At 42.3% G+C, this 27,870-nt stretch overlaps 3 protein-coding genes and 1 long non-coding RNA gene across 5 annotated transcripts; 1 reads left to right on the forward strand and 3 right to left on the reverse strand.

Annotated features, from left to right (window-relative positions):
- The first annotated feature begins 81 nt into the window (after positions 1 to 81).
- On the forward strand, positions 82 to 27,735 carry LOC127603886 (uncharacterized). The gene is made up of 8 exons (XR_007963148.1): positions 82 to 299; positions 7,830 to 8,055; positions 8,828 to 8,906; positions 10,063 to 10,256; positions 15,640 to 15,750; positions 16,819 to 16,906; positions 18,522 to 18,703; positions 26,443 to 27,735. It is a non-coding gene; the product is annotated as an uncharacterized LOC127603886 (long non-coding RNA).
- Positions 895 to 9,329, reverse strand: sap30bp (SAP30 binding protein). Of its 2 annotated transcripts, none has more exons than XM_052070537.1 (9): positions 9,171 to 9,329; positions 7,798 to 7,922; positions 7,035 to 7,074; positions 4,549 to 4,637; positions 2,395 to 2,486; positions 2,202 to 2,314; positions 2,072 to 2,130; positions 1,558 to 1,651; positions 895 to 1,467 (listed from the first exon to the last, which is right to left on the reverse strand). In XM_052070537.1, the coding sequence occupies exons 1-9, from the start codon at positions 9,313 to 9,315 to the stop codon at positions 1,286 to 1,288; spliced, it is 939 nt and encodes a 312-aa protein (XP_051926497.1). In that variant the 5' UTR covers positions 9,316 to 9,329; the 3' UTR covers positions 895 to 1,285. The 2 variants fall into 2 exon arrangements, with proteins under 2 accessions (XP_051926497.1, XP_051926496.1); XM_052070536.1 differs by having other exon boundaries at positions 7,798 to 7,925; positions 9,171 to 9,316.
- LOC127603848 (ectonucleotide pyrophosphatase/phosphodiesterase family member 7-like) lies at positions 15,086 to 18,790 on the reverse strand. The gene is made up of 5 exons (XM_052070510.1): positions 18,428 to 18,790; positions 18,054 to 18,199; positions 16,799 to 17,431; positions 16,207 to 16,453; positions 15,086 to 15,727 (listed from the first exon to the last, which is right to left on the reverse strand). The coding sequence occupies exons 1-5, from the start codon at positions 18,714 to 18,716 to the stop codon at positions 15,609 to 15,611; spliced, it is 1,434 nt and encodes a 477-aa protein (XP_051926470.1). The 5' UTR covers positions 18,717 to 18,790; the 3' UTR covers positions 15,086 to 15,608.
- Positions 19,991 to 24,198, reverse strand: LOC127603842 (ectonucleotide pyrophosphatase/phosphodiesterase family member 7-like). The gene is made up of 6 exons (XM_052070483.1): positions 23,922 to 24,198; positions 22,724 to 22,869; positions 21,597 to 22,229; positions 21,276 to 21,513; positions 20,541 to 20,664; positions 19,991 to 20,226 (listed from the first exon to the last, which is right to left on the reverse strand). The coding sequence occupies exons 1-6, from the start codon at positions 24,196 to 24,198 to the stop codon at positions 20,169 to 20,171; spliced, it is 1,476 nt and encodes a 491-aa protein (XP_051926443.1). The 3' UTR covers positions 19,991 to 20,168.
- Positions 27,736 to 27,870: the final 135 nt, after the last annotated feature.

Genomic DNA, 27,870 nt, shown 5'->3' on the forward strand with positions numbered 1-27,870 from the left:
ATACATCCATCAACGCGTCCACCCCCAAATGATTAAATTAGCTGCAGAGGGCCTTGTCTGTGACATTGTCAGCTTTTTGTTTTTTTTGTGTGTGCAAAAAACAAAGAATATGCTGCTTGAGGCCAACAAAAAACATGAAACTTGTTTTTTTTTCATACATTCAACAAAATGACACAAACATCAAAATCCTACCCAAGTATGTTGCTTATTTCCAGAGGTGGGCATCGTCAGTCCGTCAGTATTTCAGGCCGGCCCTCATGGACCTATTCATCGGCGGCGACAGCCAATTGGACATTGAGGTAAACGCACCTAATTACCACAAGTGTTGAATTGGATTGACTTCCCACCATGTGTTGGCCTTGGTTTGCCCACGTGACTAAACCTCCACCTGCACGTGTCTTGTCTGCTAACCACTTGCGCGTAGTCTGAATCTTATCAGTTTAACAATTTCATAGTTATATAACCGCACATGTTCACAAAGAACATTACCGTAACTATCCGGGTAAGCTTTAGTCAAATTTAATGCCACCATAAAAATTGCATCCGACTGTAAGAAAAGAAACGTTAGGAAATTATTTGCTGCTTATAAAGTATAGAATGATATTTAAGGTAACTCACACCCGAGTGGCCCCTTCTGAAGTACTACTCTACAACACGAGCAAACGACGAATATTTTGCATCTTGTTCAGCTTATCAATGAGATCAATCATCTCTGCAGAAGCACATTCCTATTCCTCAGATCTTGTATTCATTATCATGTGCGGTCATAATGTTGTACATGTACTTGAATATAGCTATTAACATTATCTCTAATTCTTAAACAATAGTTTCTGATTGGACGGCGCAAGAGTGGTTATCCAGTTGGCTTGAATGACAGCACAACGGGGAAATCAGTTGAAAAGGCAAGATCTGATCCATTTATTCACCTGAAATATATTTACATATAATATTATAAAAAAAAGTCATGTCCACAAAAATGCTTTTTTGCAACAAGAGGCACGATGCCTCATTTCTCATTTACATTTAAGCCACGTATTCCACTTTTTTTTAATCTCACTGCCGCCAACAAGCGAAAACCAAAATTACTTGCAGCAAAACAATGACGAGTTGCGCTGAGTCGTTTCGTCCGTCCTCACGATAAACTGCAACTCACAATCCCAGAGAAAGAAGGTAGTCAAGTCTAATAAACAGTCCACGTGTCCCCCCCTACCCTCATTTACGCTTCGCCATGATGTGTGTAACGAGCGCGGGACCACTCGGGCCACGCCGGCTTCCCATCGCCGGCTCACTGTTTGGTTTTCTTTCCGATGGTGCCCACCGCCGATATGACGGTGGTTTTGGTGCCGCTGGCTGTGGTCGTCACGGAAACGACGGCCGGCAAGGTGGCCGTGGTGGTGGTGATGAGCGTGGATTGGGCTACGGTCACGGGGATGGCCGAGTCCCACTTGCTCTTCCTCTTCTGAGCATCTGTCGAAAAAGTAACAACACAACCACAGGGTCACTAGATTGACGAGCGATGTCCCCCCCCCTCCCCCCATCCCTCCTGTATATGTTTACCTGTGGATGTACTGGTTGTGCTGCTGCTATTTGTGGTTGACGCTGATGTGTTGGATTGATTGGTGCCCTTCTTTGTACCCGTGACAAACTCGATCTGGACAAAAGCACATCCGGGTATTAATACATTTGAATTCCGTTGGTGATATTTGATGAGAATCTGGAGCCGCTGACGATATGCGATTTAAAGGGATCTCGCTTAAAGGTACGAGCAGCATATAACAAAGTTTCCATTCTTCACACACTCTTAATTGAACCCGCATACCACTGAGTACATGACAAACAGAAGAACAGAGTAGCTCATGCGCTACATGTTCTTTCTAGTCCCCTTCCTGACTAATATGCGGCTGCTGGAATGATGACGTTGGGACTGATGACAGCTACATTTGTCAATCGTGGCTCTCCCTGCGCATACTTGACGCAATGCAACAATTTCACACAAACACAACAGTTACGAGTGCATACCTTGGAACGTCGCTGGTTTCTAAGTCTATGTTAGCCTGCTTTGAAGCCTCACCTTGGTCCGCTCCTTTTTGGCTTTTTCCAGCTTGTCCATTTCCACTTTCTGTGCTTTCGCTAAGAATGAGGCGAACAGCAATTAGCGAGTGGTCGTCGCAATTTGAGACGCCGAGTGAGAGCAAACCTACCGAGAGCTTCGTAGTAGGACTCCTCTGACCAGCCGTGAGGATCAAACATATCTTTGGGGTAGTTGGTGCCGAGTTCGTCGATACCGCAGAACTGAATGAGCTTCTCGTAAATGCTAGAAAGACAAAATGATGACAAATGAACCCGATGAGTCAAGATAGTTATTGATAATAAACTGCGCTGGCGTATGTCTACCTTGGATTTCTGAATTCTTTGTTCTTCTGAATGTGGCTATTGGTGTCAAAATCTCCGTGGAGCTTCCTTTCATACAGCTTGTTGATCTTCTCCTGTCGCGACGAGAACATCGAGATGACATCACTTGATTGAATTAAAAATGGATTCCTGGACACCAATCCAGGGTGCACCAAGCCTCTTGCCTAGAATCAGCTGGGATAGGCCCCAGAACACACATGACCCTAAACAGGGCACGTAGTAGAAAACTTGAAATATGAAATTCAATAAAGAACGCAATTATGAGTTCAGAAATCATTCTTTCTCATTTGAGGTCTTCTGTCATTCTTTTGGGAAAGAAGGCGTGGCAAGTAAAAAGAAGACCAAAGCTTCTCCAACCATCTTCACTGGTGGCAAAGACGGAAAGAAAGAAAAAAAAAAAAAAATTTGCAGTAACGTTGACGGAATTATCTATGAAGAAGCCAGGAAATAATGTGCTCGCAGATAAGAAGCTCAGCGTTAAATTTGAGAACTGTCAGACCAAACAATTTTGAAGGGGGATGATGATGATAATTCTTTCACATGTCAAAACTGGATGAGTCTGTTCGTTTTCTCATCTCATACAGTGAACATCTGCTATCCAGCGACACATCAAGCTCGCCAAAAACCCAGAATTGTTTTCCTTACATGTTCACGGCACGATTGGAAAAGATATCTGGGTTTGTAGTGTTCAGAACAGATACATTCTTGCAATTGCGAAATGCCCCCAAAAATGAAAACAATTGCACTGAGAAAACATGTTAGGAACACCGAAGCTTTTTTTTTTTTTTTTTTTGCGTATGTTTCCCCCCCACAAGTCCACGGATACCCGGGCAATACTGGTGAAAGTGAATCATTCGTTTACCGGTTCGGTGTGGGAGTGGAAGCCTTGCAGGGATAAAGCTGAGCTGTTCATTTACAAAATCCACCTTGTGTCCCGACCTGCCTCTGCTCCTTCCAGAACAAATCTTATCTCGGTCTCTGAATTTATGCACACACCAGAATTTCACCCCGGGGGCAAATGAAGACGCTTAGTTAATTTACCTGACTTGGACGCCGCCGCTGCTAATTCTACTAATGACGAGCTAAACTGCAAGCTTGAATAATACTTCATTTAGGGCTGATACTGCAATTTAAAAGGCAACAATTAGGCCGTAACAACTCTTCCTGGGCGACGGCACTGTTCAGTAAGTTGCTTACGCGAACTTTTGTATTGCTATGATTGATCCTACACAGGGTTTTTCCTGCGTTCAAAATTACGCCCCCTCCCCCCACCAGACCCCCCCAACCAGACCGATTGATATCGCTCAACACAGCTTTGCCAATTGCGCAATTCACGGTTCCTCTGCTGCAGCGACGTATTGTAACTGCAGTTGCAGCGTTGCGCCACTACGGAGGCGCTCTATCAACAGCAGTGCAGAGCAAAGATCTGAAGCAATGACCGAAGAAGAAACAGATGGGCAAAACCCTGCTGCAGAGTAGCAGCGGAAGAGACACAGAGCTTATAAATCAAGGCTGTAGAATGCAAAAAAAATAAATAATACCTCCTTGATTGACATTTGTCAAGCGGCGGTCAATTTGCACTAACGTCCGTCATTCAGCGACTAACCTTTCATGACATGCGCCAATTTGGAATTCTTTACATCTCGACTGTCGCGGCCGCTCGAATTAGCACTCTTGCCCTTTCAAACTTCAGAGATGTCGACGCTGATGTCAGGCTGGATGTGATCAGGTCAAACCAAAGCAAAAGTCAAATTTGGCCAGTGCGTGGAAAGTTACTATTCTTCATCTGTCGATTCGTAAGACCTTTGTTTTGATTTTGAACTCCAAAGGCTACCTTGCGTAAAAGGCATGTGTTGACTGCTGCCAAAGCAGCCGGCGCCAAGTATTCAGCTTTGAGCAGGACAGTTTTATGACCTGCAACCTGTGAGGTGCGCTCATAAAAAAACAATTCCAGCCCGATGATGATCTCAGAATTACACAATGCATGGCATCGACAACAGCGTCTGCTCTGCTCTGTCCTTGACATCGTCCTATTTAGGTCTAAACATTAGCCGGCTCATGTTTGAATAAAAAGGGCAGGAAAATAATGAGATCTTGTAAATTCTGTGATCAATTCAATTCCGCGGGAGTGGCTACCTGTAGTTGGCTGGAGCAGCGTCCCGGGGGCTCGGGTGGGATTCTGATCTCATCAGGTGACATGTTTCTCACCTTCTCTGAGAAGAGAGCTGTGGAGAAAAAAAAGAAAATGAGCCCATTTTTCCACTTCGGCAGTGGTGCTGCACACCTTCCACTTAAAATAAGGATGAACTAAGAAAGAAAGCGCCACGTAAATGCCACTCATAGTTTAATTTAAGTTGATCGGTTTTAATCATGAAGGGTCAGAATGTGTGTGACATTTTGAATTGAACTCATACCAGTACCAGCTAATTCCGTACCAAGTCTGAAAAGACGTTTAAAAACGTCTTTGGGAGTGAATGAGTTAAAGACATTTTAGCTCTGTAGAACAGGCCAGTTTTATTGGAGAAAACACAACGGGAGTTTAAAGTGCACTCCCTGTCAGGGAGTGGCGGCTGTTAGAGCTTCGAGACGAGGGAGACTCCTTTTCGAGCTCCGTGGTGCCCTTTGGAACCATGATGTGTTTTTCCTTTTTGCGTGGGGGGGGGGGGGCTTCCCTGAGTTGATGCCAGACGTTCCACTGTCACATCGTCTCAAAACCAGACGCGTGGCTTATTCAGGCGTCTGTCACGATCCGAATGAGTGTTGCGAACGGTGTTTGGTGGACGAGTGCAAAAGCGGGAGGCGCTTCCCCCACACGCCTGACAAGTTTGAACTCGACTGAACATTGGAGAATCATTGACACAAGTACCAGACTTTTAGCTCAGCGAGCTGAAGACATTTTATTTTCCCCTAGCACACTTGGGGAATGTTCTTCACCAACCTAGCGCGACGACGACCGTGATGCGACTTATTTTTATTTTTTTGCTTATGACACTTCTATTAGGAAATGTTATTAACTCGGGCCTAAATATGGCATTTGTGAACACAGTATTTCTGAGATGGCATTGGCCAAAACGGGTCGATGGCGAAAAGATGACGAGTATGGTAGACTTCAGGACGAATGGACCGAAGTATTGGCCTTTGCGGAGAGAACAGCTTCTGCGGTGTCTCTAATTTGCAATGACAAAATACCATTGATGAAACAATCAAGTGGCATTCGTAGACTGTCCACAATATCTTAAACCGTTCTTTTCTTTCTTTTTTTTTCTTTTAACCCAGTGCCAAAGTCGAACTTCACCCAGGAGGGATGGCTTTCGCATACTGATGACGGCTCCCGACTGCTCAAGCGTGACTTCAGTCTTCCACGTAATCAGTACTTGCCGCTAAGGTCTCGGCGTGCGTTTGAGGCGGCGCAACACCTCCCCTCAACGGTGCAACCGTCGCCGCTGTAAAAGATTGCCCATGTTGACAAAAAGAGGTGGGGCAGGGCATCGCCTGCGTTTTCTGGATGCGCAACTAACGCAATGCAAGGTATGCAACAAGCGTGCACGCATTCCAGGACAGGAACAGACAATTTCACAGATAGGCTGTGGAATTGCGGGAGTCCAATTTTTCAAATCGACGAGGCAAAATTGAAAAGATAAAACTTGAGGACGTGAGAGTCAACCGCCGATCACACACCCGCAGAGAATAGACGCGCGATCGGGATGAGTTTACGACCGGATAGAGAAGCATACCGACGGGAAATCATCATCTCAACCGCCGTCTGTTCGGCTTGGAAACAGACAAAAGTCAAAATGTGTGCCCCCGCGGGGTCTCTTTGGAGAATGGCACAATGCGTGTCCCTTCACCGAGAGGGACAAAGAGCTGTCTTCAGCCCGCTGACAGGAGGCGCACTGTGACATTTACGGTCAGACGGCACAGAAGGAGCCAAGCGCTGCTGCGGGAATGCCAAGTGTCCACTTATGAGTCACGCTCAGACCCCTGCCAGTGGAGTCATCTTGAAAACAAAAACGTGACGCCCCCCCCCCCCCCCCGCCCCTTTTTGATCAACCCGATGAGGCTGATAAATCAGTTAAGCGGATGGGCTTTTTGATTCATTGCACAAGCGGAAACATTGAACTGCTTATCCTTTTTTTTCTTCCTCGAATTAGATTAGTCAACTCTTGAGTCTTTTGGTCTGCAGTTAAACAAGAGGTGCAGTTATTGATAGCCTCAAGCTCTAGGCCAGAATCAACAAATAGCTGGGCGGGAACGCCGTGTGCTCAACGCAGGGGCGAATAAAACGCCACTCCCTGCATCACTCATTTCCTGCCTGATATCACACACACACACACACACACCTGCACGGGTCAGTGATTACTCAACAAGCGTAGCCAACTCCTGTGTTCGACCTTCATGACCCATCTTTCAAACGGCAGACAAAGAGCCTTTGAGAACTCGATGCGAGTCCAGTTAAGTGGTTCACACATTGACTGCACCCGAATGTCACTGAAACGATGAACGGTCCATTCTGTCCCCAGAAAAATACAACCCGTGTGCATTTATTTTTTACCTTTTCCGTAACTAAACAAAATAAAGCAAATTATTAAGTCGAAAGGGTAGAGTGTGTGTTTTACACTTACCGACGAGTTCATTTGGATCCTTGGTTTCGACTTCTGATACCTGCGGAAAATAAATAGTAATAATAAGAAACGTTTTACTTTCTTCGCTCTGCTCTGCACTGGCGATAAAATGGCAGTTGGTCGGAAGAACAACACCCGAGAAAACTACCAAGGTTGCCTTGAGATTAGAGGTGTCAAAAGTAATCGGGAAAATTTGTTTTGTAAGCCACTTTAATACAAAGTACATTTGTATCCAGTTATTAGATTAGAATAATCGATACAACAATTGATCCAAACACTATTCAGTAGCGACAGCCTTAGTTGAGATAAACAAAAGAGCTCTGCTAATTTAACACAGAATAGAAGCATCCATGTTTTTATTCTGTAAATGAAATCCTTGGTTTGGCAAAAGGTGGAGTCTTTCCCAACCTCTAAAGTATGCTGCTTGTTGTGCCAGCATTGACTGCATAACATGTTGAGCACAAAAGGAACAGCGCTGTTATTCACAGGCATCGCGTTATCACTTAGCAACTGCACCGGCACATCAAAGCATTGTCCTGACCGTGGCCAACTCGCACGGCCCGACGGGAGGGGTGGCAAATAGAAACGTGCAGGCACAGCAAACCCGTGGAGATAATCGACGAACTGAGGTTTGACCCTAAAGAATCCTAGTTCACTGCTCGTAATCTGAGATTTTTGCTCTTCATTTCGTCAGCATGCTGAAAGCACTGGTGCTGGACATAACAGACAAGCCAGACAGTGAAGTCAGAATTCATATATTTACCGAGTTACTCTCTCTGCTGTCTTCATTTTCAGATTCCTTCTCAACAACATCCTCCGTTCGATTGAGGTCCTCTTCGCCGTAGCCGAACACAAGCCCGCCTGTTCCTGCGGCATCATGCTCCTCTTCTGCTGGACAGGAACGGACAACATAAGAACAACAACAATCGGTCAAAGGAGGGAAGCTGACATAAAGCAGAGCTGTCCAACGCAAATATAAGCAGCAACAAAGTCACGCTCCAGTACTTCAGGTTAACAGACAGTAAACTGGACTTTAAGTCTGCACTGGATGTAAAAATGAATAACTATTACTATATAAATATGTATTTAGCCTTTAAAACAGCATTAATGTACTATAGCTATAAAAACATGGGTTGTGTTCAGAATAATTTACTTGAGCCGCACTTCCTAATCACTATACAGTAGCATACATGTCAACTCATACGGTTTAGCCATAGTTCATCCGGAATTTGTGGTGAATCTTGCGTATATGGCCGTATCGCACAAATCATACGGATTCTGAACATTTCCATTTTTAAAGTAACGCAGGAATACAACTCTGAACACAGTAATGCCACTAAGTAGAATGATGATTAGACATTAACCAGACATTGTATTATGGAGATCTACAATAAATATCATTGAAAATGTCGTGTTATTTTGACATATAAAATGTTTCGGTATGTTATAAGAATTTTTTTTGCTCTTTATAAGGATTTTTTTTTTTGGTAGTTTATACAGGTTGGCGCTCCAAAACGTTGACAGGTATGCAGTAGGGATATTTCAAAATATAGTGGAGGATATCGTTTAGGGCTGAAAGATGACGAAAAATAATTGCTAAATCGCAAACCTAGTTATATATCAAAATAAAACCTCCCAACTTTCCCAATTGCAGCTTTTGCAATTTGAAAACTGCATTCTACTCCGATGCGCCACGAGTTTAAATTTGATTGTTATGAGTCCAAAAGTAACTTTCAACCACTACTGTGCCGTGTTGTTGTTATTATTATTATTTGTTCACTATTTTTTTGCAGAAGGTCCATGGCTTGGCGTTGATACTACACACTGTATTCACGCAACAGGATGACGTAATCAGCGGCGCGCCTGAATGGAGTTTGTTCATATTTTCATTCATTTAATCAGTGATCGATACCGTCCACGTTGCAAAAAGAGGGAACCCCCCATCAACGTTAGAATGCAGCAAGAACCAAGTGATTGGTGAACACACACATACACCGCCGCATATTCTGAAATCCATTGGCGGCTAGCTGGGTGCTAATTTAGCGATCACATGAAGCTCAAGCGTACGATCTGCTCACAGGAGACAATGTTGTAGCAGATTATCACAAACAAACACAACAATATGTCTCGATCTACCCATCTCTTCTGGTTCGGGGTCAGAGTCGTCGGGCTCCGAATCGTCTCCATAATCCGCCAGAGAAGAAAGAAGTGCACTCTTTTTACCACTCGCCATCGTTTCGTGAATGTCGCCTCGCCGTTGGGCGCAGACAAAATACGTCATTACGATGCTGTAGCATAAGGATCGGTGAACTCTGGGAAATGTAGTTAAACTAACTAAATTTCATTTAAACGCCGAGTGCCTATTTTATCATTATAAATTGATGAAAACTCAGCAAACTGCATGTTTATTCTGTAGCCTACTGGTTTAATTGCCATTTTACAGTTTTAGTGTTATGCCAATTGATTTAGGTATACATTTTATTGCAAGTTAAACCGTGCATCTGCATTTTGCCAACCAATAACCAGAACGACAAAATAAATGGTCATGAGTCATCTGTTTTACAGTCCAAAGAGAATCAGTACAATCAATTGTAACAGGGCCGAGTTGGCCACTGAACCACCTGATCCAGCAGATTACATTTCCATGAGAAAAAAACCCCAAAGTTACTTTGTGCGCTGTCTGCACATCAAAGCAATTTTAGATGCTAAATAAAATGCACATCCATCCATCCTTTTTCTATATCACTTATAAGAACATTGTTGGGCTACAGCATATCTGCTGACTTTGGAAAGAGGGCGGGTACCATGCCATATGATACACATTTACTTTAAAATGAATACTAGCATGAACAGAATTCAAATTTATTCTGTAGAATATTTCAAATTACAACTGTCTTGCAGAATTGCCATTAAAAAATGCCCCAGGATAGCCATTAAAAAATGCCCTAGTCCAAATTCCAGCACATTTCTCCAAATAGCTCTTTGATGTCTAGATCACTCCATACTTCAGCTTTCTCTGCTTCTGCAGGTGCTTCTTCTTCTTCAGAGTCCCCTCTCCTGCCGCTGGGTTACAGCAGCATCCGTACAACAGAGCAAAGACAATCAGCGATAGTGCTCCCAGTACAAACACCACCATGACCACGAAACCCCCCAGCACCCATGGCTCTTGATGCAAACGAAAGAGGAACCATCCTATCCAGTCGTCGGGTTGCTGCTTTCCTGGTACGCTGCACAAAGTGATAAAGCATCAGTTGAACAAGAATCTGTGTCGGTTGAGATAAGCACATACTGTACTGAATATACTGAACGTTAGTTGCCACATACAAATGGTAACCTTCTGCCCTAGGAATTAGACATTGAAATACTTTTAAAGCTGCTGATGCCAAAAGCTATTGTCAGCAAAAACATTCCACTTCAAAAACTCACCTCTCCACAGCCATGTCCTGCTAAACGGTTCTCTCACAGCTCAGTGAGTTTGAACAAAGTGTGACCATAGCTTATGTCAATGGGGAGTTTAGACAGGGATGCCTCTTCATCCAACAGCAGCAGCAGCAGAAGCCCTAAAATGAATGTCGACAAAATGTGACGGTTTCCTACATAAGCGTGTAGCTTACGCAGAGAGCAAATCTAGGCCTCAAGCCTTTCCAATGTACGGTCTTGTGTGACGCAAAAGCAACACGGGTTAATGTTTACACAAAATATTGACTGGTGAACTCTAAAGAGGAAGCTGATAATAAACTCCGCCTACGGCATGGCCATGTCTTACTGAATCCATATTTACTATATTCAGTCAATGAAAATGTTTTTTAATATTGAAAATTGCACATTTAAATGTAACCCTAAAACACTGGCTGGACAATTCAGTTGAGTACACAACGAGCAATCTCGCGCAGTCTCAGTACTTGACCACGAGAGGGCACTGTTGCTACGCACCACTTTTCCTCGCTTTACACTTTTAAAACAAAACGTGTTTTAATAGATTTTGCTACCAGGAACGCCTTACAGTTAAGCATTCTGCATTTAGCACTCTTACAAAATGTAGACAAATACACTGCTCATAAAGAATTCGGGATATTTCGCTTTCAGGTGATATGGAAAATCTAATCTTCTGTGTACTGTATATATTTTTGTGTCTGTATTGTTTTCACATTCTCGAGGCCAGCCACGGACAAGATTAGGAGAATTATGCATGCAGTAGTGCAACACTCGTATGATGATTTTCAACATCCTTTATTTATAGAAAATAATTCACTCACACTCATTCATCTTTATATACTGATATGCTCTTGTGAAATACAAGAATAAGTTTCGCGTTGGTGACATTTCTCACATCGGGATGTCATGTGCAATATGGTGCATAACAGAATAACAAAAAGGCTAATCATAGTTCAAAAAAATGTACCTCAGTAGGAGTACTTAAATATTGTATGGATCCTACTGCAACTTACACATCTCCCCAATTCAGCCAATTCTTAAAACTCCCATAACAATTTTAATCAATTCCCTCAAGCCGCATCTACGAACATAAACTATGGCATTATTCAAAAGACATTGTTCAACAACATAAGTTTTGTACACAATTACCGGAAAAGTGTTAATTGAACTTTACATGAAAATATGAAAGTACAACATACGTGAAGCAAGCAATAATTCTATGGTGTGGTCTCCTTTCTTGATGAACAATAACAGTAAGAATTTGGGGAGGACTCGTCTGCTTCCTTATTTTTGACTAAGGAGTTGAGACACACTTCCAATTTTTTGAATCAGATTCACTCCCCTAAGTGACTGAAACACACTCTGATGGTGTTCCTATAAAAAAAAAAACAACCTTCAACATCCTTCTTCCCCATGTTAATATGGAGCATAATGCTTCTTTCATTTAAAGCTCCTGTTTTTTTTTCTTTAAATGGGCTGCAGTGGTTCCACTCTGGACGCCTGATACTTTGTGTCCACACAACAGTAGTAGTGGAAGCAAGAAACGATCATCATGGTAAAGAATGTGGCTGCAAAAAAAAAAAAAAAAAAAGAGAGAGAAAGGCAAATTTTTAAGGAGATGCAGAAGTCATAGAATTCATGCAGTCACGCTTTTTTTTTAAAGGACTCACTGACAAAGAGGACGATCACGCAAAAGGCCCCAATTTCTAGTGGATTGGCTTGTGGCAGCCCCTGCAGCTTTTGCAGAACCTTCATGAGACCGAACTCCTTGAGGTCTTTTAAGTCCATCTTGATCCTTGGCAAAGGAGATCTTTTCAAAATTTCCTTTTGGAAATGGAGTAGATTTCACCTTCGTGGCTAAAGTAAAAAAGAGACAGCGGTAAGAGTAACTGGCTCGAAATGTAAAACATTTTCATCGAAGGCTCCACCCTGAACCACTCACTGTCGACACTGTAATTTCATTCTCCATCCCCTGAAATTATCCTCAAAGCCCCAGAACTTCTGCTTTTTACCCTTCTGATATAGAGACATGTTTTACTGCTCACTTATTCACACCACAGAGAAAAGTCCTCAGTCTGGGTGACCAGCTATAAACAGGGCAGCCTATTTCAAGCCTGGTATTTAGAGATGAACGTCTGTCATTATCTATGGAGCAGCTCTGTGCGTGGGTGTGTGCCCATACATTGATATGTGTCCAGCTGCACCAAAGAAAACAGTGCAAAAACCGAGTAACCCAACAGACTCCAAAAATATCAGGAGAATGCATGCACCGTCGTCTGCACCGAGATATTGGGAAGATTTTTATGTGCTTCCTGACTGCTGTAGAGGTGCCCTTGAGCAAGGCACCAGGCTCAAGAGATGCCACACTGTTTGCATGCCCTTTTCATGCTGACATGTAACCTTGCATGTGGTGTGAATTCAATTTTCCCTTGAAGAAGTTACAAGGAGGTGATAAGCAAAAACCGCAACAATAATAATACATTTAAAAATATGAGCCAAAGTTGATCATCCCCTAATGAGCGAAAGAAATGAAGACTTCTGTGTCACTTCTTAACTCATCAGGCTGTAAGATTAAATCAAATCAGCAGTAATTACATGAAACAAACTCACTGTGCTATCCATGCTAAATGTCTAAAACAGACATTTAGCATGTAGTATACTGTACTTAGTTAGTTAACTTGCTAACATTAACTTTAACTTCACGTAGAACGGTACTTGCTTGAGTGATGTGTGCGACGTAGGCGAAAAACTGTGCGCTAATGTAATACGTGTTACAAATGCTTCTCGTCCACCAACCGACTATTTACGTGCACTGACGTCATTTTAAAGTCGGACACATGAAGTACACAAGAGTTCAAACAACCAATGAGAAATGGGTTTAAAAAAAAATCGCGTGCGTACATAAATGGAATTCCATTGGCTGCTCAAAGTGTCAATCAAACGTAATATACTGTCCGGCACAGACTCTGACATACTCGTCTATTTCGACATTAAAATTATATTACAGAAATGAATATACTGTATGTGTGTGTATAATTTATGAATGTATCATAATTTAGAATAAATATAAATAATTTATAATAAATATAAATAATTTATAATAAATATAAATTACAAATATATATTTATTGACAAGACTGTGCTTCATAACCCTTTCATGCACCCTGTAACCCCAAAATATGACATGATAAGCTGTCCACTGTAGTAACCTGAAAGGGTTAAGGGGCTGGATATGACATGTGTGCCATTTAGGATTAACGAAGAAAAAAAAACGTATTTTTCCATGCATCTTGACATGTTAACAAAGTCAGTTGTCACTTATGCTAATCGAAGCGAAGACAGTGCATTTATATGGGCTGTCACTTACTTTTCTATGTTGCTAAATGGCAAATTAAGCAGTACATGTTTACCTCAGTAGCTTGTTCCAGTCCTCCTAAATGTGGCACATAAATTTGACCCTCAATGTTTTGCAGACCTCTTCTTCAGCGCTTCACCTCCCCCTCGTCTTCGCATTTCCAGCCGTTGATCAAATTAGCTTTCCTGAATTTAACTCAAGACTATTGCCGTGTGTCTGCAAGTTATTTGAGCCTTTTAAAAGGTCACCAGTCTTTTGCTGTAGGATTGCATGAACTTTTCGTTCTGTGTTGTGTGTGCTTCCTCACACTTTTTTTTCTGTCTCATCTCTCCTCCTTTTTTCTCTCAAGCCTCTCCCCCCTTTTGCTCCCACACTTCATCCCAAAGTGACTCTTTCACTGCTGCTCTCACTCCCCCTCACCCTCTGTCTTCTGTGTACATCTGAGTGCTCAGTCACACACACACACACACACACACACACACACACACACACACACACACACACACACGCACACACACACACACACACACACACACACACACACACACACACACACACCTCCCTCTTGGTTGCCAGAGACCAGCTGTGTGAGGGCCTCTTTTTTTGTCTTCAGTCACTGTGGAGACGAGGCGCCTTCCAAAACGAGCACGGGTTGGTATAGTATGTTTTTACACCCATCTGGTTTGGTGGCAGCTGATACCTATATATATTTAGCATCATCAACTGGAGATGTTTTTTTTTCAGTTATTCTCATATTTGTGAGATCCTGTTCAACAAAGGAAGAACAAAAGAAACAATGATACTTTCAGATTGTTAACTCTCTTGGAAAGAGGGCCGCCTGATGCTGTGATGCAAAACAGGCCTTGTAATGCAAGTGTTGCGCAGTCATTTCTAATTTCCTTGAACAATATGACCACCTCCCCCAAGCTGTCAACTTACCATGGTGGAGGAGACTGTGTCCCAATGATCCTAAGAGCTAAGTTGTGGGGGGGCATTTTCATAACATATCCAATGCCCCCTAGTGGTCAAAACGATACTTACAGGTGTTTTGAATCACATAGCCGAACTGGAGCCCCCCCTCAGTAGGTCATCACTAGCCAACATCTGAAAATCATTTTTAGTGTACATTCCAATGACAGCAAGTTTCAAACGTAAGTTCACCATCAATTGGTGTTCTCGCATCAGTTAAATAAGCCACTGATCAATTTCTCCCCCCCCCCCCCCAACCCCCATTATTGTGTTGTGGAAAAAGAAAAGGCAATACAATAATGTTGGTATTTTATTCAAGTCAACAAAAATGGAGATAACTGAGACATGGATGGGCTCTTTTTTTTAACGCATTTCTGAGGTATCAATTTTTTTGTCCTGGAAGTTACTCAAAATTAGGTGACACAAGTACATGGACTACAACACGGATTTGGATGCAAATAATGTGTTGGGGACATTTCTGTCACCAATGTACAGCAGCTAACTACAAAGCTTTAGTTTCAGTGAACATTTAAAAAAACAACAAAACACCAACCTCCCAGTGTTCAATACATGTAGCAGAATTATTATGTTTTTATTTGGTTCAAGTCGATATACAGTAAGTCAGTAAATAGTAAATACTGCAGTGTTTTTTTTTTCATTGATGTGGAAAGAAGAGAAGAGAAACTTATTTCACACGGAATCCTGACATGACCCCTTTGTTGAAGCTTGGAAGACCACACCGTGCCCGCGAGTGTTCAGGCAACCGCATGAGTTCCTCTGTCAAAAAAATGGGATGTGAAAACTTGCAGACCACTTCAGGCTTTTAACCTTTTGCACTTGTTGTAGGAAACCATGACGACGAACGCAAGGGCGAGCAGCCCAATCACCGTCGCTAAGCCGATCAGGACCTCCGTTTGAGTGTTGTTCTTGTCAGCTGGAAGGACAGCAAATAGTGACGTAAGTGCAATGGCCACGGTGATAAGATGTGGCTTTACAGCTGCTCTGTGAAGTCATATGATACGAGAATGATGACGACTGTTCTGTTTAGAAACGCCACACGGTGTCATCTCATGTTCCAAGCATGATGCTAAATCATACTAGATCACTAATCATGACATCGGTCATGTAAACTCACGTTTGTAATGAAAGTTAGAGTCCCGTTTAATTTATACTGCTGCAGTTGCAAGGGGGGAAAAGTATTGAGTTGGATTTCTGCAACGATTGAACCAATTCCACAGACAAAAATAAAAAATAAAAATTCTGATGTGATTGAACATAACCTTTTAACATCACACTGCTTGAAAAAGTATATCCGATGCATTTTAGTTTAGTCTTATAGTGTTCTAATAGTTTTATCGTACATCAATTTGCAAGTTTCAAACAAACTGGTTTTCGAAAAGCAGCAGTACCTACCATCATGATCACTTCCTGCATTCCCTTCGTGGACCAACATGTGTTTGGTTTTGTCCAAGTGTCCGTCGTTGCGCTCTGGTTTGATTCCAAGCAGATGACACATGAGTGGGTACACGTTAACCAGGTCAAAGGGATCAACCATGAGGTTTTTCTGAAAATCAGGCCCCACGGCCCTGAAGAAGGCTTTCATATCCATGGCTTCATTGTCAAAGCCGTGATCGCCTTTGTTGAACTGCAACGGAAAAAACTAGAGGGAAATGAGATATCTGATGAGAAACATGATCACGTTGCACCTTTACTTGATTCAGTAAAGCTGATTCGAGAAAAAAAAATCTGTGGTCATTGCGAGGATGTTGAGAAGCAATCATCCCCTCTAATGCTATTGTGTCAATTTCTTTTTGTTTTCGAGCCAGTAATTCTCTGACGTTATGCAGGATGTCTGTGGTGATTGCTTGATATCTAGCTTGTGATACAAATTAGCAAGTTATGATTGGCTCCGAGGAGAGGATCCTCACATCCAACGCATTGAGACAGTTGCTCGGTCAAAATTCACAAATGCACGAGGCTTATAAATTGTTGTGTTGTTTCTTACCCCACTTATTACATATCCAGGGTCGGCCATGAGGATGATGGGAAGGAGTCGCGAATGTGAGCTGTAATGCAGTCGAGCCGGTACGTCCTCTTTTTTATACACATGAAGGTGAGGGTGGCCTCCCTTTAGAGCCTGATAGACTGATTCTAATTTTCCTTTTTTGGGAAGTAACATGCCACCGGGGCCGTAATCCAGAAGTTGAAACTGAATATCCTTGAAGCTAAAGCCTGGGATCTTTGACAAGATGATCCTCTGAATTTGTTTATCTGGTAGTATTTTAGCCATCCCGTGATCAGCAGTGATGATGATGTTGAGTCGGTCAGTTAGAGCGTGGTCATGGATCTTGTCCCGAATGTAGCCCACGGTACGATCCACTTGCTGCACCATCTCCCGGAGTTCTAGCGAATCCGGTCCAAATTTGTGTCCGACCAAATCTGGTTCCCCAAAATACAAGGAGACAAAGTCCAGATCCTGTTGGTGGAACCACTCTCCAATCACCTTGTCGATGTTCAGTCGCCACTCTGTCTCATTTCCGTGGTTATAGATAGCAGGCTCCACCTGCCTCACGTTCACGGTTTCTCCTTTGTACGTTGCAGCTGTGCCAGGGAAATGCAGGGAGCCTGTTTTTAGTCCCTAAAAGAAAATAAAACACATGGACGCAGGAAAAAAAATATATACAGGATCCTACATGCATGGATGTTGGAATAACCAAGGCATGGAGGAACCTAACACCCCCATTTTTTGGAGATTAAGTAAGAGAATGAGAGAAAAACGTTATTTGTTGTTAAAGAAGACGTGTGTAATGTTGCCTTGATGTGTCGGTATCAGAATCGTTAGCATTTCCTCCTCACAAGTCAGAAGTTGTGGGTTCCAATTTGAACTCTATCCTTCCCTGCTTGTGTGGGTTTTCTCCCATTTTTTTCCGCTTAAGTACTTCATGAAGATAAGCAGTATGGATGGAGAAATAGCTCCGAAGGTCTGGTCTATGTTTTAGAATTGGGTTTAACCTGCACAATCTAAATTTTACAAGGTCATCAACATGACAACCCCCCCTCCCCCCCAAAAAAAAGAAAATACAGAGTCTGCACCATAATATGCAAACTGCTCATTTGCAAAAACAATAGGAAGCCTTACAAGGCTGAAATTTGCCCAAAAAGTATTTCCATTGTGTCCCAAGAAAACAAAGAGTGAGATTAATAAGAGAAACATACAAATCTTCCGCCATGCAAACAAAGAGAAAACGATCGGAATAAACCTGTCTCTGTGCTGTTATCCAGATGGGCAAGCTGCCATTGTCCCAGTAAGAATCAACAAACTGAGCTGCATGGTATTGCTTCTTCTCCTGAGTGGTCGTGTTGAACCAAATGTTGTGAATTACTCCGTGATTCTCCACGTAATTTCCTGAGTAGGAAAGGGGAGGAAAAATACACAAAAAGCACCATAATCCTTTGAGCCATCAGTCTTTTTATTTTCTTTTGTTGCAGTAAAAAGTGTTCAACCCGCACTGCAAATGATCTGCAATATTTTCTCATTCTGTTTCCAAACGTAAAGAAAGAACAACAGCACAAGGCAAAGCGTTGATATAAAGATGCATTGTATTCATACCCCTGTGTAGTTCGAAACAATTACCTGTAAGAAGAGAGAAATGAGCAGGGCTAGTTATAGTGAGGAAAGGCGGCGTGACATACAGCGCCTTAACGCCATCCCTCGCCATTTGATCCAGGTTGGGAGTTTCAATATCCCGGTCATAATCCCAGCGGAAACCATCGAAGGAGATGAGCAGCAGTTTCTTCCTGGGAGACCCGCTGAAGACAGTATGTTGCCCTGAAGTCCTCCCCGAGTCCCACGCTGGGGCAGGAGTGCAAAGGGGGAAAAAAATACTGCATAATACAACACAGAGCGACAGTAAGTTTGACATTTTAACACCAGAAATCCTCTGGTTGTTCAATATTTCGTCTCTCCCTAGAAGTGCACCATAAAAGGCACACTCCTTATTGCTGGATGACTATGTTTGAGAATTTTGGTCTGCAGAAAAAACACATGGGTTTATATTACTTTACGGGCTAAGTGACTGATAATTGGAGATAATGATAGACCTTCAACCTGTGAGAAGTGTGTGTGTGTGAGAGAGAGAGAGAGATGAAATGATGGCTGTACTAAAGAGCAATGGTATTGGCCTTGCAAAAAGTAGGTCTCTCTCTGGCTTAGCAGATCATCTTCTTTCAGGATCTGACACTCTTACACGCTCACTCAAGGAATTGGTGAGTGGCCAGATGGCAAATTCACCAAGGTGTGCCCTACTTAGACAAAGTTTTCAGAAAATGCCAAAATGATCTGGTATCGGGTTATCACACAATAACTGTCGTGTTTCATCAGGGTTTTGCACACGCTGTGCGTTCTTAGGCCTTTCTTCTTCAGGCTGGCTTGGTCTAATCATTTGAGGTGTTAGCATAATACTCAGTGATGTCACACTACAGAAACTGTCGGGGCTCTATTATTGTGCCCAGTGCCATTTTAATGCGGTAAACTGTCTAACTGTGCTCAGAGGCAGGTTAGACCGAGTGCTGGTCATTTCGCAGGTGTGCGCGAGCCAGTGCATCTGCTTATCTATCTATCTATCTATCTATCTATCTATCTATCTATCTATCTATCTATCTATCTATCTATCTATCTATCTATCTATCTATCTATCTATCTATCTATCTATCTATCTATCTATCTATCTATCTATCTATCTATCTATCTATCTATCTATCTATCTATCTATCTATCTATCTATCTATCTATCTATCTATCTATCTATCGGCATGATACAGTTTGGCCTTGGGGGAGGTCTGCAGAAACATACAGATCCAATCCACACATACACACGGGAGCAAGGGAGAGTTGTCGGTAAGTGCATACGCTGGGTGTGTCTGTGATGTCATCGTGTTATGAAAATGTAAAATAAATTAAGACCTTTCACACGTGGATTCAATAAAGACCTGGACTTTGCAATCTCGATGAAGCTATAGGAGGGCAGTTTTTATGTTCTTGATAAGCTTTATCGAGGTAAGACATAACGAGATAAGTGGTCGGTCGATAAGTCCTGCCAAGAAGTCATTGGAGTCACTAAACAACTATCATTTTTCTGTGATGTTCTGGGATGTCAGCAAATACATCTGCTATGCATGCAAAAAAACAAAGCAAAAACATGAATGACATACTTTATAGTCCACTTGTAATTAATAAGTCACTCCTTGCAAAAAGTAATTGATTCTATGGTTAGAATTGATTATGATGCACTTTACTCCTATGATATGAAACTGCGCAAAAGTTAATTCACGCAATGCAAAAAAGTAAAATTAAACACAGATGTCCATGTGATTGCTCAAAAACTGGTTTGCTTCTTGGTTTCTTCTGCATTGGCAGTTTTCCTCTGTTTTGATCTGAAAGAAGTGCAAACACAGTCGGGAGCATGAGTGTGGGAATTGCAAATGCCAAATTTTGTGCCGATCAGTGTAACTTTTCAAACTTTCTGGGGGCTGCTATTAAAGGAATTGGGGTGCGTGTGAGCCGTAAAATATTTAACAGGATCCACTGACTTGCAAAATATGATGATTTTTTTTTGGGCGGGCATGCTGAGTCCTACAAAATGGTGTTTCATGAACCAGAAAAATAATATTGGAAACATGGATTTCAAGAATGCCCTATGCACATTTTTAAAAAACGTTGGATTTCAGATTATTCCAATTGCACTCACCTCTTACTTGCTGAGCTCCTTTTATTCAGGGTGTGTGAGATAACAGCAACAAACACCAATGCCACAAACCCTGTCACTGCTGATAAGCCAGTGACAATTTGTGACCAAGTACTGCGTTTTTGACCTGCGGGCAGAAAACAAAACAACAAATAAAATTTGAGGATCTTATGAATTACTTGAAAGATCCAGATTAGCACACGGTAACCCTTTTATCTCAGCACGCAGGCTTCTTGATAAGAGTCGTGCTGGCAACATTTCAGCTTTCGTGTCACTGTAATTGTGTCGCTGTACAGATTCAAGCATTTGCAATATTCTACGCCTCCCACAAATATTTCTCAATTTATTTTTCCATTTGTTTTAACCATGCAAACACATTAAAAGCAGGAACGCGGTATTTTTATGTCCAGCATGTCAAGTTTTAATCTGCGTAGAAGCAGGCTAGATCAGGTTTCACTATATTTGCAGATACGTGCATTTTATAAGAGTTAAAAACGGTTATGCGGCGCCGCTGTGGGCGTGAACACAGTCGGCTTGCGTCACTGTCAATTGAAGATGCTTCTCTCTTTCCCTTTAAAAGAGGCACAGTCTTTGACACGGTGAATGATGCCAAGTTCGCTAGGGAGATCACAGATCTTCCAAAGGGGTCACTTGGAGAGTGGACGGCAGGGGAGGCACACCTCACACTTTGAAAACGGCAGGCAGAATGCAATGGATTCTGTTTGTCAGATCACTTACCGTAATTGCCCTCTCCTGTTTTTTTTAGCATGTGCTTGGTATTAGTTAGGTTCCCGTCATTGACCTCTGGATCTATCCCAAGCAGATGACACATCAGTGGGTACACGTTGACTGTTTCAAAGGGTCCAACCACTAGGTTTTGCTTGAAGTCAGGCCCCACTGCCCGAAAGAAAGGTTTCATGTCCAACACTTGATTGTCAAAGCCGTGCTCTCCTTTGTGAAACTGCACAGGAAATAGCTATATTTGGGTGGGAAGGAAAAAAATACATAACCATTAACACTAACATGTGCATGGTATTATCATCAGCAATATAATCTCACCCCATTGATTACATATCCAGGATCGGCAAAGAGGATGATGGGAAGTAGTCGAGGGTGATTTCCGTAATGAAGCCTTTCTGGCATCTCCTCCTTCTTATACACGCGAAGACGGGGGTGACCTCCCTTTAGAGCCTGGTAGACCTTCTCCAGCTTTCCTTCTTTAGGAAGCAGCATTCCAGCCGGGCCGTAATCCACAAGATGAAATTTGATGTCTCTAAAGCTAAAGCCTGGGATCTTAGACAGGATGATCTCTTGAACGTGTTCACCCCGAAAGACATTTGTCATTCCGTGGTCAGCAGTGATGATGATGTTGAGTCGGTCAGTTAGACCGTGGTAGTGGATCTTGTCCCGGATGTACCCTACGGTTCGATCCACTTGCTGGACCATCTCTCGCCGTTCTGGAGAATCGGGTCCATATTTGTGGCCAACTTTGTCTGGTTCCCCAAAGTACAAGGAGACAAAGTCCAGGTCCTGCTGGTGGAACCATTCTCCAATCACCTTGTCGATATTATGTCTCCATTCGGTCTCGTTTGAATAGTCATAGAAACGAGGTTCCACCTCTCTCACCCTGACAGTTTCTCCTTTGTAGGTTGCAGCGGTCCCAGGGAAATGGAGTGAGCCAGTTTTTAGTCCCTAAATGAGGATCAAAGTATGAAAATTAGGTAGCGGAGGGCCTTTCCTCCAGTGTGCACACCTGCTGCCAATGTATTTAAGGACTGCCAATATCCCACGTTTCTTGTCGGATTATTGACCTTGTTGCTGCTGTTTCTCAAGTGTTGTTTTCAAGACTTCTCCAAGCGCTATATAAATCAGCATGTATTGTATTGTATTGTATCTCAACGTCATTGTTTTTGCGCTCTAGTCTCCCGCTTTGTAAATATAGATTTTTTTTTCCATCTTTGATCTTGCTCATGTTTTTGTTTTCGTGAAATTGGGCATTCGTCATTTGTATTCTTGGTGTTACCTTGCCTTCTGCAAGCGCTTTTTGTCAAAAGTATAATTCTCCTGGTTCTTTTAACCGGTGATTTCTGTTTCTTTGTTGGCGCGTTTTCCTATTAAATTCATATTTTGGTACGGATTCTATTTGCGTCTACGTTTGTGGGATCCGATTCAGTTCGACAACGCACCTGTCTCTGTGCTGTTATCCAGATGGGCAAGCTGCCGTTGTCCCAATAGGAATCAACAAACTGTGTCATGTAGTACTGCTTCTTCTCCTGAGTCGTCGTGTTGAACCACATGTTGTGGATGACTCCATGGTTTTCTATATAGCGCCCTGGCAAGAAAAAAAAATACATCCACATTGTGTCAACTCAGACAGTACTTGCATACAAATAATAATAATAATAATAATACATCACATTTGTAAGCGCCTTTCACAACACTCAAGGACACTGTACAGCCAAGACCAATAGTAAAACACAGATAAAATAATAAATAAATAAAGAAAGATTTAAGGCGGGTAGGCAAATGTAGCTTCCCTGCTTGTCAATATTGACTCCGGCTGCCATACTGTACAGTAAATTGGAGCCCAGAGGGTCTGCATGCACTGCTGCTGCTTCAGATTTGCCCCACGGTGGTGCATTATAGATAGTTGTTCATTTGATACTTTTTATATTTAGTATGCAACAAAGTTAATACAGTCATGGAAAATCAATTACAACTGGAAAAAATGGTTTTATTACAGACATCCAACCAATAAAAATTAACCGAAACTACATTTTACGTTTACAAAGCTAACTAAAATGATTCTGATGGTGTTCTTCGTTTTCATCTTTTCAATGAATATTGTACATACTGTACGTGTTGAGTCAAACGGTCGTTTTGAGAATTATAGTCCCGTTTTTTTTTTAACGTTGCACTTGACAAACACTCCAAATATCACAAGAAACTAAATCTCAAGATAAAACTAATCAAACCTAATCTAAAATGAGGCCTTTAGAAACAACTAAATCCTCATGAACCTGCCCAACCCCCCCCATATTCAAACCTACTAAATTGAACAAAACACAAGCCAAAATGAAATTAAAACTCGCTAATAAAAAAAATCCCCAACTATAAGAACCCTTCTATACACTTGCGTTTTCATGTAATACAAACTACCAACTAATTTCAAAATAAAATGCATGATCCTAAATTTAAAATCTTATTTAACTGGATTTGCAAAGTTATATTTACTGCAAAATATGTTTTGTCTTTATAGGTTGGTCCTCAGAATAATTTAGTCAATTAAAATTATTCTTTATTATCATTCGATTTGTATTTTTGATTGTCCAGCAGTCAGACTTTTCTTCATAAATGGTTGATGAAAATGCGTTTTCCGCATACCTGTAAGCAAGGTAAAGTGTGTAGGGCTGGTGATGGTGAGGAAAGGTGGCGTGACATATTCCGCTTTTATGCCATCTTGGGCCATTTGATCCAGATTAGGGGTGTCCACATCTCGGTCGTAATCCCAGCGAAAACCATCAAAAGAGATGAGTAGTAGCTTGTTCCTAGTTGCTCCAGCGAAGACAGACTGCAGCCCAGAAACAAAAAATCCTAACGGGGCTGCAGCAGAAGGAGTGCTGACAATCAGTCCCAAGAAAACCACGCAGAACAAATGCATGATGATGTCTGACCTGCACAAGCGTATGATGAAACCTTAAAAAGTGGAAGGTTCAGAGTGGCCGATCACTCATCCGGCCTTTGGCTTTAAGTGTACAAATTAATTGTATGACACCTTCCACAAAAGTAATGCTCACACAAGTATGCCAAAAGAAGAGGCAGATTACCATCTGTCTGAATCTGCTTTTATGACACCTCGAAGATGAACCATCTAATCTTATCAACTCATAAAGAGAGTTATTCCTATATGACCCCATGTGTTGAAGGTCCAGGATTTCAGTTCCTGGCAGAGGAGTGAAAGCAATGAATCAAGGGTTCACGCTGGCATGATCAAATTCTCTCTTTGCCCAAAGCAAAATCTTCATTATGAATAATTGAACAACACGGACAGATGAAAACGAATGAAAATGAAAGAACTGAAGCAAATTGGAATGGCACTACTACGCATTACCAGGAGGTGACACCAATACTCCACTGAAGCTAACCTCAGATTTGGCCTCGGTGATTATGGATTTATTTTCTATTTCAGTACAATAACATGATAACGGCAAATGATTGCCAGTTTAGAGTCATTTTCTTCAAGCAAAACAAGATACGCATATCCTTGTTCCATGCCGTATTTTGATTTACTGTATTTTTTTCAGGTCTTTTTGATGTGTGGTATGCGGTCCGGTGGACGAGTGGTTAGCGCGCTGACCTCACAGTGTAGAGTTCGTGGGTTTGTATCTGGCTCTGGCCTTCCTATGTGGAGTTTGCATGTTCTCCGCGTGCCTGTGGGGTTTTTTCTCCAAGTACTCTGGTTACCTCCCACATTCCAAGAACATAAATGGCAGGCTGATTAGACACTCTAAATTGTCCATAGGTGTGAGTGTGAACGCGGATGGTTGTTTGTCTCTGTGTGCCCTGTGATTGGCAGTCTAGCGGTTCAGGGTGTCCCCCCCAACGCCCCCTACTGCCCAAAGACAGCTGTAATAGGCTCAAGCACGCCCCGTGAACCTTGTGAGGATAAAGCGGATCGGAAAATGGATGGATAGTCTTATCTTTAAAACAAGAAAAACATCAAGAGGAGTAAAAAAATATCACAAGTGCTTCATGAAGCTTCATTTCCGTGTCAGGACTAGAAATGTATTCATTTAACAATGCTTAATAATGTCGTTGAAGTTTTCAGTGTGACATGTGGTTCGTTCTGGATTTGATTCCAAAAAACATGTAAGGTTACATATTGAAGCCTCAGCTGGGAAAGGCTCCAGCTCACCTGTGACACTGAAGATAATCGGTACAAAATGAATGGATGGCTAGTCGCTCCTTGCTATGCTGCATTACACCGAGAGCGGTTTCTGCTTCCCTAATTTAGCTCCAAATAAAATATTCGGAACAACACTCATTATGGATCACCTGTTCAAAGGTATCTCAAGAAATTAAGAGATCGTTATGTGTAAAGCTCTTGAATTGGATTTCATGAGATTGCGCGTGCTTCCACCCATCCATTTTCCATCGCGCTGGTCCTCATTAGGGTTTGGTGGAGCCTTTCCAGGCTGAATGTGTGAGTCTGCCTCATTACATCATGCTTCCTTTGCTGCACATCTATTGTAATAACCTCTCAAACACCGAAGCGGACAATCTGCTCTGATAAGATGCATATGCTGCTTGTTACAGAGAGCGCGTACTGTATATGCGACGTGTGTTTGACATGCCCTCACCACCCAAAAAAAAATCCACAGATTCTAATTTGAGTGAGAAGACAAACCAGAGAAGTAATGAAGTGACATGCCGAGAATCGTCACCCTCGATCGCGTCGAGCCCTGCAACGGCTCAGGGTTTTATCACAAACCGAAACATATGCTACTACTACTTCTCCCCACTTTGTAATCCATGAGCAGTTTAATTACCCGCAATCAAGATTCATCATGTTAGATGAGGAGAAACAGGGGATGGGGTGTGTGGGTGGGGGAGAAGATGTGGAGGAAAATGACAGGAAAAAGAGCAAGAGGAAAAAAAAGCCTTGCCAGCTGGTGAAGGCATTGCAGTCAACACCACAGCTTCAAAAGGACTCTTCAAATTCTAATTGTTTAGATTTGTGTCACCCGGAGAAGCGCGCCCGCCCGCGCACACAAAGCCGCGATTGAGTTCGTTAAGCGAGGCGAGCTATGTGTGAGCGCGCTTGTGATCACAGCACTGTCACCCTCGTCTGTGCTGCCGTTGACAGTGATGTATGGGTAATTTAAAAAGTTGTTCTTTCCCACAGACTGGTCTGCAGGCGGGTCAGCCAACCGTAGCCCACTCCCCCCACTTCAGCACGGAGAAAACTCATCTACATCTCCCTACCGGGACGCGTGCACTTCTATGCACACGCGTGGGTATGTGCACACACACCAAGCCACCCGCCCATCCACACACAGTACCAACACTACCGATGGAATTACTACAGACAACGTTGTTCCTCACAAGCGCGAGTTTCTTCCCATTCATCATCTTTGCGTTGGAAAAGTACCAAGATGGGCCCAAAACAGCCCATTAATATAAGTAGTCACATTTGTTGTAAATGATGCGTTAGATGCACTGAACTCAAAAACTAGAGCAGATTTTATGAGAGGCTAGAGGATGATTTATTCCCAAAACTCCCTTTAATGAATGCACACCCCATTTCTATGTTTAGGATTTTGCTTTTAATTAAGAAAATATTTCTAAAATTTTTTTTCCCCACGTGCTTTGAAAAACAAACCCTGACCGTTGAGAAATGGTGAAGAAAACTCCTGCCAAAATGTACCTTCTTCCCATTTCAGTAATTATTTACTCTATTCATTTTTTCATGGATTAATAACATCCGAGGGTCCCTTTCTGCTGCAAGCAGCTCTGTCTCATAGTTATGGGAAAGAGAGGGCTAATTACCTGAAATGTGAAGACAGAACATGGTCGAGATCTGATGAGCTGCTGCTCATTAGTGTGAATAAAAATCGTATGGATATTTTCCGGTTCATATGAAAACGAGCTGTCACATGGTCTCAAACCAAACACAAAAAAAGCAAACGTTGAAAACAACCGTGTCCATTAGTGGAGCTGGGGTGATATGGAAAAATCAACCATTATTTTTAATATATCAGCAAAATAATGACTGGTGGCGGTTGGCTGCAAGTGTAGTTAAAAAAAAGTTTATTCTGGCACATTCTGAACATTTGTGACCACGCCGTTGTATTACAGACCTTACCGTATTGTGTCTCATATAATTCCATGTCGCACTTTTTATTATGCATGTTAAAAATCACAATATTTGTGGAATCATTCAATTTACAGAGGCCATGCTTTGTTTCGTTTGTGAGTCCTGATTATGTTTGTTGTCAAAATCATTTTCAAGTTTGTGTGTTTTTGTGCAATTATTTCAAGAAATTGAAGGCCATTGATCAGAGTCGCTACTGTTGGAGTACTTTGAGGGGTTTTTTTTCCACGCTGGCTAGATGAGCCAGATGAATGAGGGTCCGTATATGCCCTCATCAATTCATTTATGCTCAGACACACATTGGGGAGGGAAGGTGGGAAATATGCTGCTCCAAGCGCAACTGCGCCCCCCCCCCCCCCTCCATAGCTTGAGAGAACAGTACAATAAAACCCTCCTGGCAACGGAGCTTGAACGAATAATAGGCTGGTTGACGTGGACTGATTACAATCTAATGGCAAG

This window comes from Hippocampus zosterae, chromosome 7 (assembly GCF_025434085.1).
Source record: "Hippocampus zosterae strain Florida chromosome 7, ASM2543408v3, whole genome shotgun sequence".
In the NCBI taxonomy this organism is placed as follows: domain Eukaryota; kingdom Metazoa; phylum Chordata; class Actinopteri; order Syngnathiformes; family Syngnathidae; genus Hippocampus; species Hippocampus zosterae.

What these genes read in the sequence shown, in the direction of transcription:
- sap30bp (XM_052070536.1), bottom strand. Translation starts at nt 9,315, where the DNA reads ATGACGTATTTTGTCTGCGCCCAACGGCGAGGCGACATTCACGAAACG. An exon ending in ACAGCAGAGAGAGTAACTCG is followed by an intron (nt 7,075 to 7,797) that starts GTAAATATATGA and finishes TATTTTCCGCAG; the next exon opens with GTATCAGAAGTCGAAACCAA. An exon ending in CACAACCAGTACATCCACAG is followed by an intron (nt 1,468 to 1,557) that starts GTAAACATATAC and finishes CTTTTTCGACAG; the next exon opens with ATGCTCAGAAGAGGAAGAGC.
- LOC127603848 (XM_052070510.1), bottom strand. Translation starts at nt 18,716, where the DNA reads ATGTCAAACTTACTGTCGCTCTGTGTTGTATTATGCAGTATTTTTTTC. An exon ending in CTGGATATGTAATAAGTGGG is followed by an intron (nt 16,454 to 16,798) that starts GTAAGAAACAAC and finishes ATTTCCCTCTAG; the next exon opens with TTTTTTCCGTTGCAGTTCAA. An exon ending in TGCAGGAAGTGATCATGATG is followed by an intron (nt 15,728 to 16,206) that starts GTAGGTACTGCT and finishes CTGTCCTTCCAG; the next exon opens with CTGACAAGAACAACACTCAA.
- LOC127603842 (XM_052070483.1), bottom strand. Translation starts at nt 24,198, where the DNA reads ATGCATTTGTTCTGCGTGGTTTTCTTGGGACTGATTGTCAGCACTCCT. An exon ending in ACACTTTACCTTGCTTACAG is followed by an intron (nt 22,870 to 23,921) that starts GTATGCGGAAAA and finishes TTTTCTTGCCAG; the next exon opens with GGCGCTATATAGAAAACCAT. An exon ending in AACAGGAGAGGGCAATTACG is followed by an intron (nt 20,665 to 21,275) that starts GTAAGTGATCTG and finishes TTCTGCCCGCAG; the next exon opens with GTCAAAAACGCAGTACTTGG.